We start from the raw sequence: 15,047 nt of genomic DNA on the forward strand, positions 1-15,047 counted from the left end.
TCTAGCTTTCAATCTCCATCCATAATAATCAGGACTAACTATTTAACCCTATAATTGCCCAGTTACTACACATGGAGCCAGTCATCTCATTACAGAAGGCAATCACGTTGGTGAGGCATGACTTGCACTCATGGTTCAAATTATACTTTGACTCTTGCGGAAAGGCTGCAAAAAAAATGAAATTGGCTCATCGATTCACAATTTCACCTAAGTGAAGGAGCAATCTGATCAGAGACCCCCCCGGCCCCAGGTTCTGATTTTCAAATCGTACAGGGGGGGGATGTCATCTCTTATGGGGGGGTGGGGGGGCTCAGCCTCCCCCCCCCCAGCTCCCCCTTAATTCACACCCTGCTTGCACTTGGTGAATCCATGCTGACTGTTCCTAATCACCTTCTCCTCCAAAGTGCTTAGAAATGGATTTCTTGAGGATCCGCTCCATGATTTTTCCAGGGACTGAGGTGAGGCCGACTGGTCTGTAGTTCCCTGGATCTTTCTTCTTTCCTTTCTTAAAGATGGGCACTATGTTTGCCCTTTTCCAGTCATCCAGGACCTCTCCCGATTGCCGCAAGTTTTCAAAGATGATGGCCAGTGACTCTACAATCACATCAGCTAACTCTCTCAGCACCCTTGGGTGCATCCCATCCAGCCTCATGGACTTGAATATGTCCAGTTTTTTAAATTGTCCCTAATCTGTTCTTTCACCACTGAGGGATGCTCCCCTCTTCCTGCAACTGCGCTGCCTGGTGCAATGGTCTGGAAGCTGCCCTTGCCTGTGAAACCTAAGGTGAAAAAGGCATTGCGCACTTCAGCCTTTTCTCCCTCCCATTACTAGGTTGCCTCCCCCCACCCCCTCCATTCAACAAAGGACCCATTTAGGAAAGCTCAATGAAAGTCACCTCTAGTTTCAACTTGGAAGTTTTAATTCTTTAAAAAATACATGACCTGGGTGACATGGCACCCCTGGATGCTATTCTGACTGTCAAATGTCTCTGGAAGTAGCTTTCTCAGCAAAAACGTCCCCGTTGCAATGGGATGATGTGATAGGAGTGTAGTGACCTCCTGAGGAGGAGGGCAGTTCCTGACAAACTGAACCGGTTCAGAGCCAACAGTGGGTCTGTCCCTGCGCTGGCTTGGCCTGGAGCCATCCAGGGAGGACCAGAGGTTGCTGGGGTAAGGGGCTGAGGGGTGCAGATGTGGGGCACAGCGGCACAGGAGTAATATGTTGTGAAGTGTGTATAATGTGGCTGTGAATGTGTGCCCGCCTACATGTCCCATGACGAAGCAGGAAGAGATTCCATGCATGCCTATCAAGCCAAGCCGCTGGTGGGAAGCGGAAATAAAAGGAAGCTGGAGAAAGCAGCCGACTGGGATAAGAGCCGGGGAGACGTGCAACCAGACTCAGGCTGCAAAGGCAGCTCTGGACCTGCAGACCTGTACGGGGCACCTGTGGGACGACAGCTGGTTTGTAGGAGATGTTTCTGGAGCTGGGGCTGGGAGCGTCACATGTTAAATGAGTGCATTTTTGGGGCCAGCTGTCACAACCTGTGCATGCAACACTGTTCCCTGACTCATCCGTGCCCTTTCTCTTCGGCCCCATGGTACCCTTATACGAAGTTGGCAACCCCAGTTGGCCCATTATGCATGCTGGAGTGCAGTGCCACGTGGGGTGTGCTGCAGGGGTCCAGCTGGGTGCTCGCACAGGGTCTGCCCCAGGCTGCTGGGGGACATGGAAGAGGCGGGAGGGCCTGGCCGAGCCATGGGGCCATGCAGGGACAGGGTGGGGGTGTGAGGGGTAGGAGTGTGAGGGCCGGGTTGTGCCGGGCTGGAGGGGCTGCAGTGCCACAAAGGGAGCAGGAGGCCAGTGGCATTGTCAAGGGATGAGCTAAGCAGCTGTCAGGGCCAAGGCCTGAGGGTGGGGTAGGGAATGGAGGGGACAGGTAGGGCCAAGCCTGCTGTGAGGGGTTTAGTCAGGGTGCCACAGGGGGACATGAAGAGCCAAGGGCTCAGGCCAGAGCATGAGGGAGAACAAAGGTGCCCACGGTGCAGCTCCACTGCCCCTGTTGCCCTCCTGCCCATGGTGCCCTCCCCTGTGGCTGGACAAGAGCCAGCAGGGACGGGCTTCCTGCTGGCTTCAAAGTCCTTCCCAGTCCACATGGGACTGGCAGTGCCAGGCAGGCCCCAAGGGCAAGGGGCACCCACAACACCACGGCCAAGGCAGGCCTGGCAGGGGGGCCAGCTGGGGCAGGGCTGGCTGGAGGGGTCAGGCTGGAGCTGCCCTCGGGCAGGGTCAGGGGCACAGTGCAGCCCTGGGCAGCCGTGCTGGCAGTAGGGCACTCAGAGCAGGAGACACTTAGCTGTGGAGGTCTCCAGCTGCTGCCCAGCTCAGGGACCTCTGGGGTCGGCACAGCACTGGGGTCCAGGCCAGAGCCCCCGGGAGATGTAGGACAGAGCACCTCTGGCCCCAGACCTGACACTCCCTGCCTGCTCCAGGCTCCCCTGGCTGAGCGCAGGCATGGGGAGGGACCAGGCTCCCTTCTCCCTGCCCAGGCTGAAAATCCAGCCCTGCCTGGGGTAAAGACTACTAGTCTGCGACACTGGAGGCCTCTACCTGGGGACCTGGTGCTGGGGGATGCAAGAGCTGCCCTGAGGCATGGTCACCCCATGCCCTCTCAGCCCCCTGACCAGCCCTGTGGTTTCTGGAGGCACAGCTGTCCCATGGGGTCCTGCAGCCAGCAGTGCCCAGACCCCAATACGCCTGATCCGTGCCCTCCATCTGTGCAGCGCGGGCTTACGGCTACCCCCAGCCCCTGTGCCATGTGGTGCTGTGTGTTGCAGGGCGATGGCCACGCAGTACTTCCCCTACAAGGGCGTCCTCTTCCCCTGCTTTGATTATTCCCCCGAGACCCTCAGCTATGTGGAGAGCCAATTCCAGGTGCGGGATGATGACATCTTCAACGTCACCTACCCCAAGTCAGGTAGGGACCAGACTGGAGGGGAACCCAGGTGCCTGGGCTCCAGCCGAGCTCAGGGAGGGGAACGGGGTGCAGTGGGTGCAGGTCAGGGGTGATTCCCTTTCCCCCAGGCACCAACTGGATGCTGGAGATCCTGAGCCTGATTCGGTGTGACGGGGACCCCAGCTGGGTGCGCAGTGTGCTGAACTGGGATCGGGCCCCCTGGATTGAGACCAAGACTGGGTTGGCAACTACCCTGAAGTACCCACCACCCCGGCTGCTCACCTCCCACCTGCCCCTCCAGCTCTTTCCCAGGTCCTTCCAGGGCTCACAGGCCAAGGTGAGGGCCAGGGCTGTGGATCTGGCATGTGGGGCACTAGCAGAGTGGGCAGGTGGCTCCAGCTCCTCTGTGACCTGGCGAGAAAGAGTCAGCTTCCCTGTCTTGTCCAGTTCAGCCCCAATCTCTCCCCCACACCTCTGGGCCAGGCCAGGCCCTGCAAGGCTGGACCAACCCAGCTTGTCCATCAGAGCAGTCCGTAGAGCTGCCCAGTCCCTCCTGGCTCTGCTCTGAGCCCATCTCCTGAGACTGGGAACCAGCCTTGCCCCATGGGGCCAGACAGAGTCTCCCCTTACGGCGCTGACATTGTCCCCAGACCCCACCATGTCCTCCTTGCCTCTCCCCAGGTCATCTACACCCTGCGCAGCCCCAAGGATGTGCTGACCTCGCTCTACCACTTCTCCAAGGCCCTGCGCCTCTACAAGGACCCCGGGCCCGTGGACACCTTCCTGCAGGACTTCCTCAGCGGCAGCTGTGAGCAGTAGCGAGGCCCTGCTCGTGCCCAGCAGGGCTGCTGTGGACCCCGTCCCCGCGCCCTGCCTCTCGCTCCAGCTCTCCCCGGCCCCTCTGCGGTGGGGCTGGCTCCTGTCTCACCCAAGGCGGAAGCTGGGGCCAGGCCAGGCGGCTCCAGGTTGTGGGTGCCCCCCCAGATTCTGCCTCTCCCTGCAGTGCCCTACGGCTCCTGGTTCGACCACGTGGCTGGCTGGCTGGGTCTTCAGGGCCACAAGAACTTCCTCTGCATCACCTACGAGGAGCTGCAGCAGGTATGACCAGGGGATGCCCTGTGTGGCCCTGTGGCTGTCGGGGGGAGGTGCCCTGGGCCAAGGCTCTACGGCTGTTTCTGGTGCAATGGAAGAGATACCCCCGGAGGCCAGCACAGCCCCTCCCCAAGGAGCCCTCCGATCCCCTTCCCCTGCCCCATTTGCTGCTCTGCTTTCTTCTCCCTGCCCTGTGCTCCCTATCCCATCTGCTGTTCTGCTTTCTGCTCCCTGCCTGGTCTGCTGCTCTACTTTCTGCTTCTTCTCCTACCTAATTCTGAGCTGTCTGCCCCCTTCTTAATGTGCCCCATGACACCGGTGCCACCTCTGGCCACCCCTAGAGGGAAGTACAGGGGACAAACACCTGGCCTTGGGGGGTGGATGTGGCCCGCAGCCCTGCCCATATGGATACCAGCCTGCCAACAAATCTGTGGGGTTGTTCAGTGGTCGGCATGGCCCTCGGTGGCCAGGGGCACACAGGGAGTGCATGGACACAGCCCTCACTGACCCCATAGCCCTTGTACCGCCTCCACCACTCTGTGCCCTGGGCAGATCTTCCCAGGGGCAGGAAGGTGTCTGAGGCCTGGGTTTCCGGTGCTGCTGTCAAATGTGTACCTGGGTTGTCCCCACCCTGGCCATGTGCTTCTCCATCACAATAGTTCTTTCCCTTGACAATAAATTAAACTTTCTCTGTTGGGCCCTGCACCCCTCTGCTCATGCCCTGGTTCTGGCATCAGACTGAGCTCTCCCTTGAGGGTTCAGCCCTCTCCAGACTGACCCGGCCTCTCCCCTCCAGGACCCATGGGACAGCGTGCGAAGGATCTGCCACTTCCTGGGGAAGGAGCTAAGTGAACAGCACATCTCTTCAGTGGTGGAGAATGCCTCTTTCCAGACCATGAGGGGGAACAAGATGTCCAATGTCTCACAGCTGCCAGACGAGTACATGGACCACTCAAAGGGGCAGCTCCTGCGGAAAGGTGAGCCCCAGGCAGGGGCCATGGGGGCTACTGCTCAGGAGTGAGAGGCATTGATGGGACATGCCTGGTCTGGCAGGGTCAGGGCTGAGGGGCAGAGCTGAGGGTGTGGAAGCCCAGGACTGGGCCGGAGGGGGCTGCAGGCCACCACTGACCTGAAGCTATGGGGGCCCTGGGGTGTGACTGGGGTCTGGTCTCTCATGTCGCTCTGTGGCTCCTCAGGGGTCTGCGGGGACTGGAAGAACCTGCTGTCAGAGGAGCAGAGCCGTTGTGTCGATGCTGAGTACCGGGAGTGGATGCAGGCGCTGGACATCACCTTCCCCTGGGACTGATGTCCCCATGGGACGCAGCCTGTGCCCATCCCCATCCCCCAGAGGAATCACCAGCTACTGGAGTCTCAGTGAGCATGCAGGGGCTGGAAGCTCCCCCAGGGAGGTGCCAGGTCTGGGTTTGCCTCCCGTCTGTCTGGGTCCTTCCCCGGCCATAAGAGTATCCACCAAGAACCAGCAGAGTTGGCCACTGGTGAATGCTGGTGGACCCAGCACATGGCTCCAGCTGCTCCAAGCCTATCGCACATATGGCACAGTGGGTTTGCCCAGCCCAGCCATGGGCCATGGCCCTGACACAGGCATCACCAGCACCAGTGTCTTGTGCCGGGGTCCCCACAGCTTCTCCTGCCCTAAGCATGAAGGGAAGCCCTCGGGCTCCACCCTCGGACTAAGGGACTTGCTTTGTGCGATGGGGCCTTGGAATAAAGAGTGTGCCTGACTTTTATTTTTTTTTAGAACAATGGTTTTATTGGAAAGGTAAACAGACATTTAACAACCATTTAGATAAGGCAGAAGAGACGCAAGACATCCTCAGGCCCAGGGTGGATGGTGTAGGCCAGACCCCAACACCTCAGAGCCTTTTTCCACAGCTCAAGCCCACAATTTCCTACTTCCCCACATTTACAGTTATTGATTAATACAGTCACTTATTAATGGCATGCATTTATTCACAACCACATTGGGTACACAGTTATGAAAGGGGTGGATCCTGGAGGCCTTCTCCCCCAGCTAAGTAAGGGATTTACGATATGACGCCTTTGCATCTAGCATGGCCTGGGGTGTTATCACTTAGGCTTGGACCCTTGACAAGGAGAGCTGTTCCTCTGGTTCTTCTTCCCACATCCTTGCCGTGAATTAGGTGTTTTTCCTGAATCTGAGGTTGTGATGACAAAGGATTTTACAGACTTCAGCAGGCTTGTTGCAACCCAAGAGGGCCACAACGTGAACAGGTCTGCTATGGCCATTATGGCTGTGGATAACGGGCTTTAATTGCTTCATATGTGTCACTATAGTCAGCTGCCTAAGTCAGTGCTTTCTTGCCTCTGTCAAACAAACCCTGCAGGCCTGGCTTTCCACCAGGTTACCCAAACTTCACTCCAACCCTTAGGGAATGGAGGCTGTGTCCAAGACGGGGGCACTTGAGGCAAGGTCTCTGGTGTGCTCCTTACAGAGCAGACCCCAGACACCCCCATGTGTCTGGGTGTCTGGACACCCTCTCCACACGGCACCCTCAGGATCTCTCCCCCTGTGTAAATGCCTATCCTGCTGGTGTCCCTTCAGGTGACTGGCCTGGTGTGTACCAGAGCCACAGGTGCTGGGCCTGGCTGAGGACAACTGCAGCCTGCAAACTCCTTGGCCGAGATTCAGGGAACTTACTGGCCCTGGCGGCGTGAAGGGAGCCAGCAGGAAGGCAGCCTCTGGGCTGGGGTCTCTGCACTTCTACGCCTGGAGAGCCCTGAATGTCTGGGATGTTGGTGCCCAGCCAGGGCTGGAGCTGGTCACACTGTCTGGAGTCAGTAGCCTCTGCTGCCTGTGCTAAGACCTCTGATTTTGTGCCTCTTTGGAGTGGGGACAGAGGCACTATCATCCCCTCTGCACTAGCTATGGGCGCTCCCAGCCAGGGTTCAGGTCTTTCTGCTCCTCCAGAGCCCCTTCAGCAGTGCCAGCAGACACAGACGGTGCATCGTGCACATCCTACTCTCCTGGCCCCAGGCACTTCTCTGTATCGACTCAGAGAATTTGCTCCTTTTTATCCATGGGTTTAACCTCTGGAAGCTGTGTGCCCACCGGGCTCACCCCTGTCCCCGTTTCTTTCCTGCTGTTACTACTCAGGACCTTTCCCAGAGCTCTTCTGCAACACGTTGCACTCATGCATTTGCTGCCTTTTCTGCATGCATGTAACCCTCCCCCAGCACCAGGGTCAGGCGCTATACCAGATTCAAATCCTCAGGGTGTCAATAGCTTTGGGCTGTCCCCCAGGTAGCTCGGCTGGCTGAGGTGTCCCGCCAAAGAGGGGGTGTGTTCCTCACTCTCACCTTCCCAAGAATCCACCCCCGCCTAAGTAACAGATAGGGGTCTTTATTTTAGCTCTAACTATTTACAGAAAAGAACAGAAAAGACTAGTAACAAATATAATACACGTATATACATAAGTGCATTACATAGGTTCAACAACACCCATCAAAACCCATAACCAAAATATTATCTATAAACCCAACATTAGTGAATAGTCCATCCAACAAGTAATCCCACATACAACAGCCCTATCAAGATATGTCCATTCACAGATTATAGACTCTAAACCTCAGTTCCACTAGGAATTCAGTTCACTCTAATAAAAATTAATGGCAACACTGCTGTTGCTGTGAGTGGTCACCAGATAGCAGTGTGCTCCTATAGGCACCTGAGAAGTAGGGTGCACATTCCCAGTGCTTTCTTTCAAACAGAAACCTCTGTCTGGACAGCAAAAACAAGCACCTTACAAGTACTACGAGGTTAAATGCCTCCCCACCTTCCCTTTCCTTGTGAAACTAGGGCTGCTTAATAGACATTGCCTCCCTTTACTGGCAGGTCTCCTGTTCCTGCAGCCTAAACTCTCCCATGGCCCTGACCCAGCCGCAAGCACAGACTCCCCTTTCCCGGGGCACTTGAGTCCTGAGTTTGCACAGCTCCTCTCCAAGGTAGGGGACTCAGCTCCTTTATGAGCACCACAGCCTGTCCATCTTTCCTGGCGTGTTGGCTTTCCAGAGCAGGCTTTCCATCCCCTCCCTGGGTGGAGAGACTGTCTCAACCCTCTCCCTCAAGTTGGGAAACAGCTCCTTCCCACCTCCCTCTTTCCCACTGTCTCCTGTGTTTATATCCCACACGCAGCCAACCAGACCCCTCCGTTGTGTTTGCAATCCAATCAGCTACATGCAGATTTTTAGGCTTGCACCTTTTTAGAGGTCCCACATGCAAGCCCCTTCCTATCCTTTCTGAAAAGGCTGTAGCATTGCTTCCCTGATCAGCCTGCTGTCTCCGCAGCTGGGCAGCTGTTACGTGCACATCGGGGGATTTGGTCTTGCAGTAGAAGAGAAGATGCCAAACAGAAGGGCCACACCGGGGTGGGAAGAGGGGCCCTGTTCTGCTCTGTGCTGCGTGTGTCACCGGCCTGCCCGTGTAATGTTCTGTGCAAGTTCATTTTAATAGAAAGGTGTGACAGCAGATGGAGCTGACAACTGAATGTGACATGAAACTACAGCTCCTGGACAGCCTGGAGGCAAGGCAGGAAGCAGTGAAAAGCCCAGGAAAGCTGCAGCAGGGCACAGGTCTGAGTGGCAGGGCGAGAGCAGCCAGAGGCATCAGAGCAGCGTGAGACCAAGGATGGCTGGACTGTGGCAGCAGGCCCGAGATGTGCAGATGGTAACTGAGAGCACTCTCAGGACTCAGGCTGGTTCAGTGGCGAACTGACCGCCGGGAGGGCAGGAAGGGGCCATTGCCCCCAGGGACTGGCCCTGGAGTGGGGCACCAGCTGGGCCCTTCAGAGACCTTATTGCACGACATGACTTTAAGTACTGCTATGAGAAGGATGGGGAGGCTGCGGGGAGAGAGGGTTGCAAATGCAAGCATTGGCTCCCAGGCACTGGAGACCCATGGTACATCACAGGGCTGGTTTAGGCACCTCTGGAAGTCTGGGAGGACACGGAGTTACTGAATGTTTGCACCACGGGGCCAGCACATGCTCTGTTACCAGTCCCCAAGTGAAAATGTCACTGTATACCTCTTGTTATCTGTTATTTAATGCATCACCTCCCCTAGTATCTCACAGCCGGTAGTCTACTCAGCACCCTTTACTAGGGACTACCAGGACTGGGATGATTGGTATGACCAGTATAAAAAGGCAGCTGACCTCAGTGGGTGGGATGGCACCACTGAGCTTGAATCCCTGAGCCTGTTGCTTACTGGAAGAGCCAGGGAAACCTACTGTGGGCCCAGCCAAAAAACCAGTGCTTGATAAGGGCCTTCAAGAATGCTCTGCAACCTGAAGATCTTGCTCGGGACCGTGCCATTTTCTTTAACCATAAGAGGATGGCAATGGAGTCGGCACAAGAGTTCAGCCCGGTCCTAAGGTGTGTAGTCATCAAGGCATCTCAGAGGTACCAGACAGGCTGGCTCCCAACCACTTCGTCAGCCATGCCTTCACTGGGGAGTCATAGGGTTAATTTTGGCAGGAAAAGTCCCAGAGTCTGGATGAGGCCATGAAACAAGCCATCAAGACAGCTGGTAAAAAGCTGGGGCTCTAGGTACCCACAACACTGAGGCAAGGGTAGATGGACATGCCAAGGAGGAAAAGTCAGCGGTGCACGTTCCAAACATCACCTTCGCAAACACCAGGGTGAACGGCACCAGCTCAAGAAGTGTATGGAGGCCTAGCCCTACGGCAGACCTCCAGGCCTGTCTAGGCCACAGCGACTAAGGTCCCATTCAGAGGCTCTGCTGGTGCTGCAGCAGCCCTGGTCACTTCTGGAGGGAAGGCCCAGAGAGAAGGCAGCATTCTGGGTGGGGAAACTGAGGCAGGCAACAGAGAGGGACCCATCCACAGCTTGTAAACCCAGGGGCCCACAGCATGAGGTTGTTATCGGTGTCATATGCCTAGAGTGAAAACTAGGAAGGGTTCTGTGCCATTTCCTCCTGGAGTCAGGCGCCCCACAAACCTTTGTATGCAGCTGGAAACCGGGACAAGCTACGGCAGGGACCTTCAACCCCATGGCCCAGTGGTCAAAGCAGCCAATGGGAAAGCGCTCTGCTTCTTGGGAGTATAGCCATGGACTATCGAGGAATGTCCATTCCTTGTGGTGACAGGTGCCCATCAGGACACCTCGTTAAGCACTGGCTTTCTCAAGAAATTCCAGGTCACTATGACTTTTGCACACTGGTCTTGTTCCCTTCTAGGAGGGTGTTTCCCCTGTGCATCCCCGAGGCCGGACTGGAGCATGGGAAGTCTCAGTGGGCACAAATCTAACAATCTCTCCTCAAAGCAAGACCAGCTGAAGAGATGGTGTTGGGGAGATGCCAGGGGCTTGCAAGCCTCAGGAAGCATTAGGATTGCTGGTGGCAGCTTCAACCGGCAAAAGCCGCAGCGGTGAAATGCCAGTGCGAGTTGCCTGTGTATTGACAGAGCCTCACGTCGCCAACCAAGGTACCATAATGGGGACATCTGAGCTCGGAGCAGCCATGCAGCATTCAGACCCGGGGTCAGAGAACTCAGTCACTACAAGGGTACTGAGCTCAGCCCAGAACCAGCACCTGGGAGAACCAGGGGGTCACCTCCCGTGTGCAGCTCCCCGGTCACACATTTATATTCCAATTACTGTATGCACAGTTTTGGTTCGTCAGCCCAGCTCGCCCTTCTGTTGCTGCAGTGGGGGAGGAGGAGCAGTGCAGTGTGGGATGCATGGAGGACCAACCCAACCCCTGCCATGGAGCGCGTAGTATCCACACGTACCACTGGGCCACTACACAGTAAACTCATTCCAGAGCTCTTAATTTTCCCAGCTGTGCTGTTGAATCCTCCAAGGGGTTGCTTTGATCAGGTCCCTGCATCTTACCCTCCGGGGCTTGTCATGAGAGAATGTTTTTGTCTGCAGGGAGATGCCTGTCCTGGTGCCCTGTGGTATTTTGCCTGCAAGCATTAACCAGCTCTTGTGCTCCAGGCAATAAAGTCGTTCAGTAATAAAGGACTTCAGGCTAGGGGAGTTCAACCTGCTTCTATCATTTTCACTCTCCTTTCCATAAAATATCTGACTCCCATTTTATGCTTTCTTTGGAGCGCCATTGGTTGGAAAGGAGCAGACTTTTGCATCTTCCAGGTTAACCAAAGTACACCGGTATACCTGTTCCATCTATTTTGGTTAGTCTATAAGGTACACATCCTCCACTTCAAGCTAACACCACCAGCTATGTCTCTGCTTAAAGACTAAAAGGTGCAGAAAGCCTCCAAGAGCTGCTTAGCATCTGGGGGGTCTGGTCTGTGGGAGCTTCCCCTGACGAACATACACATCTCCTGCATCATCCTTGCCCACCCCTCCACCCTGTCTACTTGTCCCCCCTCACTCTCAGTTCTTCCCTGTCCAGTTTCTTCTCACCACGAGCTCCCCTCCAGCTCCCCATGGTCCCCTCCCAGCCCATGATCATTTCTAGACCACATTTGTTGTGTCCCCTGATGCCACCTTATCACGACCTGTCCTGGATTTGGCCGAAGGGCTCTGGCTTAGGGCCCCCAGCCTTAATGCCATCTTCCTGAGCACCCCTGGGCCAGCCCAGGTGAAGGGGATCATTGCTGAGCACTGCACATGAGCTTCATTTCTTTTATTGGCAAGCGGGGATGGACCTGGCAGCATGTGGTGGCTGACGCATGTGGCAGTAGGTGCCCCTACCTGCAGGCTCTCTGTCACTTCAGTAAGATTCATAGATTCATAGATGTTAGGGTCGGAAGGGACCTCAATGGAACATCGAGTCCGACCCCCTGCATAAGCAGGAAAGAGTGCTGGGTCTAGATGACCCCAGCTAGATACTCATCTAACCTCCTCTTGAAGACCCCCAGGGGAGGGGAGAGCACCACCTCCCTTGGGAGCCCGTTCCAGACCTTGGCCACTCGAACTGTGAAGAAGTTCTTCCTAATGTCTAGTCTAAATCTGCTCTCTGCTAGCTTGTGGCCATTGTTTCTTGTAACCCCCGGGGGCGCCTTGGTGAATAAATCCTCACCAATTCCCTTCTGTGCCCCCATGATGAACTTATAGACAGCCACAAGGTCGCCTCTCAACCTTCTCTTGCGGAGGCTGAAAAGGTCCAGGTTCTCTAGTCTCTCCTCGTAGGGCTTGGTCTGCAGGCCCTTAACCATACGAGTGGCCCTTCTCTGGACCCTCTCCAGGTTATGCATCATAGTTTCTGGATGCTGGCTCCCCACCCTTGGCTGCAGGGTTTTTTAAGGCCTGGTGCTGGGTTGCTTTTCAGGCACCAGAGACTGCAGGAGTCTGGACGCCAATGAGGCCTAAGTGCAGCCATGCTCCAGTGGGTCTTCGTAGACATATGATTCTCATTCCCAGGGCAGTGAATCCATGAGTGCAAAGCCTCCTGGGTCTACTTCATGATTGTTCTTTCCCAGTGTTCAAAACAGGGGAACTGAGGCACGCAGGATTACAGAAACATAAACACTTTACCCAGAAATACTCCAACCAGTCCCATCATCTACCACGGGATCCCTCAGTCGAAAGGCCTGGTCCCTCCACCTCTGAGCCCCCAATCACTGTTCTCACATCCTCTATGGGGTGTCTGGGAGCTACTTGATTGTGAAGAATAAACAGGGTCAATATGGGATTGGCCTTGGCCTGGACACACAATAATCCTGCTTCTTTGAGCCTTTCCTTCTAAGCCATCCATGAGGGGGAAGCATTATATGGAGGGGACCGGGAGGGGTCAGGGCTGAGATGCTGAGGGACTTGTGGGGAGAGGCTTGTGGTATTTTGCCAGGTGAAATGGCAGGAAGGGAGAGGTCAGGTCAGAGGTATGATGAGCTGAAATGAGGGGCTGGGAAGGTGCGGAGGAGGGGTCTGAGCCATGTCAAGCCTAGGGCTGTGTATGGGGGGGAAGGAGGTGCTGGGTGGGCCAGTCCCTGGGTGCTGTAGGAGAAACTGGGGTGATACAGGAGAAACTTGGGGTAAATATGGAGGGACTGGGGGCTGCAAGTGCAGGTCATGGAGGCTGGGCGGCTGGAAGGGCCTGGCCTGGGGCTGTGGGTGTCATGAGGGGCTGTGGAGGCTCTGCCCAGGGTGTTGCAAGGGGACATGAAGGGCTGAGGGGTCAGGCCAGGGTGTGGGGGGAAATGAAGGGGCATGAGGCTCCAGTCGGGGGGCTCAGGGGTCCTGGCAGGGCTGGGAGCATCCTAGTGGCCATGGCAGGTCTACCAATGCCAAAGTGGCACCCATCTCTGTGGCCACCTTCTGCCTTTCCAGCTGCTTTCTGCACCCAGAAGGGGACACTGCCTCTGGTCTGGGGCATGGGGGGCTGATGTGAGCGTGCATCATTGGAGGGGGTATCCCAGCATGCACCACTCCTGCTAGCCCTGAGGGGTGAAGGACCAGCCAGGGGCTGGTATTTGGGGAGGGGGACTGATGCGCATAGACCTGGTTTAGATAGGTGGATGCTGAAGGGTCAGACTAAGACTGGTGACAGCATGCACATGCCATGTGCTGCACACACACACTGAGATGTGCACACATGGGTATGCACACATGCACCACAGACCCCTCCCCACCCCTTGACACAGGAAAGTGCCCAGATGCACCTGAAGCGATGCCCATCAAACACTGTTGGTGCTGCACAGTGACAATTGCTGCTGCCATAAACACTGGTTGTGGTGTAAAGTCTCTGGTCTCTCGAGAGCCTTCTCTGATCAGGGGACAGGGCCCGTGGATGGGGGGAGACCAATGCATGCAACATGCCTTGACTTTAGCCAGGCTTTTGACTTGGTCTTTTATGAGATTCTTTTTCACAAGCTAAGGAAATGCAGGCTAGCTTTATTTGTTCATATGGAAGGACAAAACAAGCTATGAACAGCCTAGACTAGATGAAGGCACCGTAAGGTGGATACATAACTGGTTGTATCATTGTTCTCAAGGCTGCATCACTGTCTAGTTGGGAGGAGGTGTCAAGTGAGGTCCCCCAGGGGTCTGTCCTGGGTCCAACACATTCATTAATGAGGTGGATGATAGGATCGAGTGCACACTTAGCAAATTTGCAGGTGACACCAACGTGGGTGGAGTTGCAGACACTGTGGATGGCAGGGCTGGGGTCACGAATGACCTGGACGGATGCAGAAATGGTCCATGGTAATGAGATGAAATGCAACAAGGACAAGTGTAAAGCCCTGAGCTTGGGATGGAGTCATCACAACACAGATGCAGGCTGGGAAAGGCAGAGGCCAGGCCACAGCACTGCAGAGGAGGACCTCAGGGTCTCAGGAGAAGCAGAACTTGAGCCAGCAGTGTGTGCTGGCCTCACTGGCCCATTGAGCAATACCTGCTGCTCACACAAAGGCATTGACATGAGCAAGCCTCACCAGCAAAACTGACCATTTGTGAACTCCTCACATTAATGCAACTTGGCGTGTGGGCCAGATGTGCCTCCCTACCAAGGGATGCAAGAGAGAAACGACAGTACAAGGTAGGATGGTCCAGTACCAGGATGATAAGGCTGGAACAGGAACAGCCAGGTCAGGAGGTGAAACAAGCCCATGGTACAGGGCGGTTCTAAACATTCAAGGTGCAAAGGGAATGCAAAATGTCATCTGTTTTGATCAGGAGAATTGGAAAGCAGGGGAACTTTGTAGTGGCCTGGAGGAGCCTGCATGGCGCTGTGCCCATGACTTGTCAGGTACAAATGCCTCAACTCCTGGTCTGATGCACTGGTGAGACCAAAATGTGCTAGGGCCAGGCTTGTGAGCAGTAAACCTGGCTGAATCGTAGCCACTGAACTGAGCCTGTCATTCTTTAAGAATGCCCCAGCCAGAGCTAGCCCAGACCTCAGGCATCTTGCACTCCCCCAGGCTCCTCCATCTGTACCTGACCTAACCCCACGGCTGCCCCATGCCCAGCCTGAGCCCCTTGTTTCGTAGTTTCATAGTAGCTAGGGTCAGGAGGGGCCTGAACAGATCATCTAGC

The 15,047-nt window shown here is 55.6% G+C and overlaps 1 protein-coding gene across 4 annotated transcripts; it reads left to right on the plus strand.

The window, feature by feature from the left end:
• The first annotated feature begins 503 nt into the window (after positions 1-503).
• LOC102567166 (sulfotransferase 2B1) lies at positions 504-5,794 on the plus strand. Of its 4 annotated transcripts, none has more exons than XM_059718968.1 (7): positions 1,186-1,433; positions 2,836-2,975; positions 3,083-3,291; positions 3,636-3,762; positions 3,958-4,052; positions 4,843-5,023; positions 5,243-5,794. In XM_059718968.1, the coding sequence occupies exons 1-7, from the start codon at positions 1,267-1,269 to the stop codon at positions 5,350-5,352; spliced, it is 1,029 nt and encodes a 342-aa protein (XP_059574951.1). In that variant the 5' UTR covers positions 1,186-1,266; the 3' UTR covers positions 5,353-5,794. The 4 variants fall into 4 exon arrangements, with proteins under 4 accessions (XP_059574953.1, XP_059574951.1, XP_006273367.2 ...); XM_006273305.4 differs by having other exon boundaries at positions 1,209-1,461; XM_059718969.1 differs by having other exon boundaries at positions 1,382-1,465.
• The last annotated feature ends 9,253 nt before the right edge of the window (positions 5,795-15,047 follow it).

Source organism: Alligator mississippiensis, chromosome 15 (genome assembly GCF_030867095.1).
Source record: "Alligator mississippiensis isolate rAllMis1 chromosome 15, rAllMis1, whole genome shotgun sequence".
Lineage (NCBI taxonomy): Eukaryota > Metazoa > Chordata > Crocodylia > Alligatoridae > Alligator > Alligator mississippiensis.

Bases quoted from the DNA above. Each gene is read 5' to 3' on its own strand.
- LOC102567166 (XM_006273305.4), top strand. From the start codon at position 1,274: ATGACGAAGCAGGAAGAGATTCCATGCATGCCTATCAAGCCAAGCCGC. The intron at 1,462-2,835 runs GTTTGTAGGAGA...TGTGTGTTGCAG, and splicing joins CACCTGTGGGACGACAGCTG to GGCGATGGCCACGCAGTACT. The intron at 3,292-3,635 runs GTGAGGGCCAGG...GCCTCTCCCCAG, and splicing joins TCCAGGGCTCACAGGCCAAG to GTCATCTACACCCTGCGCAG.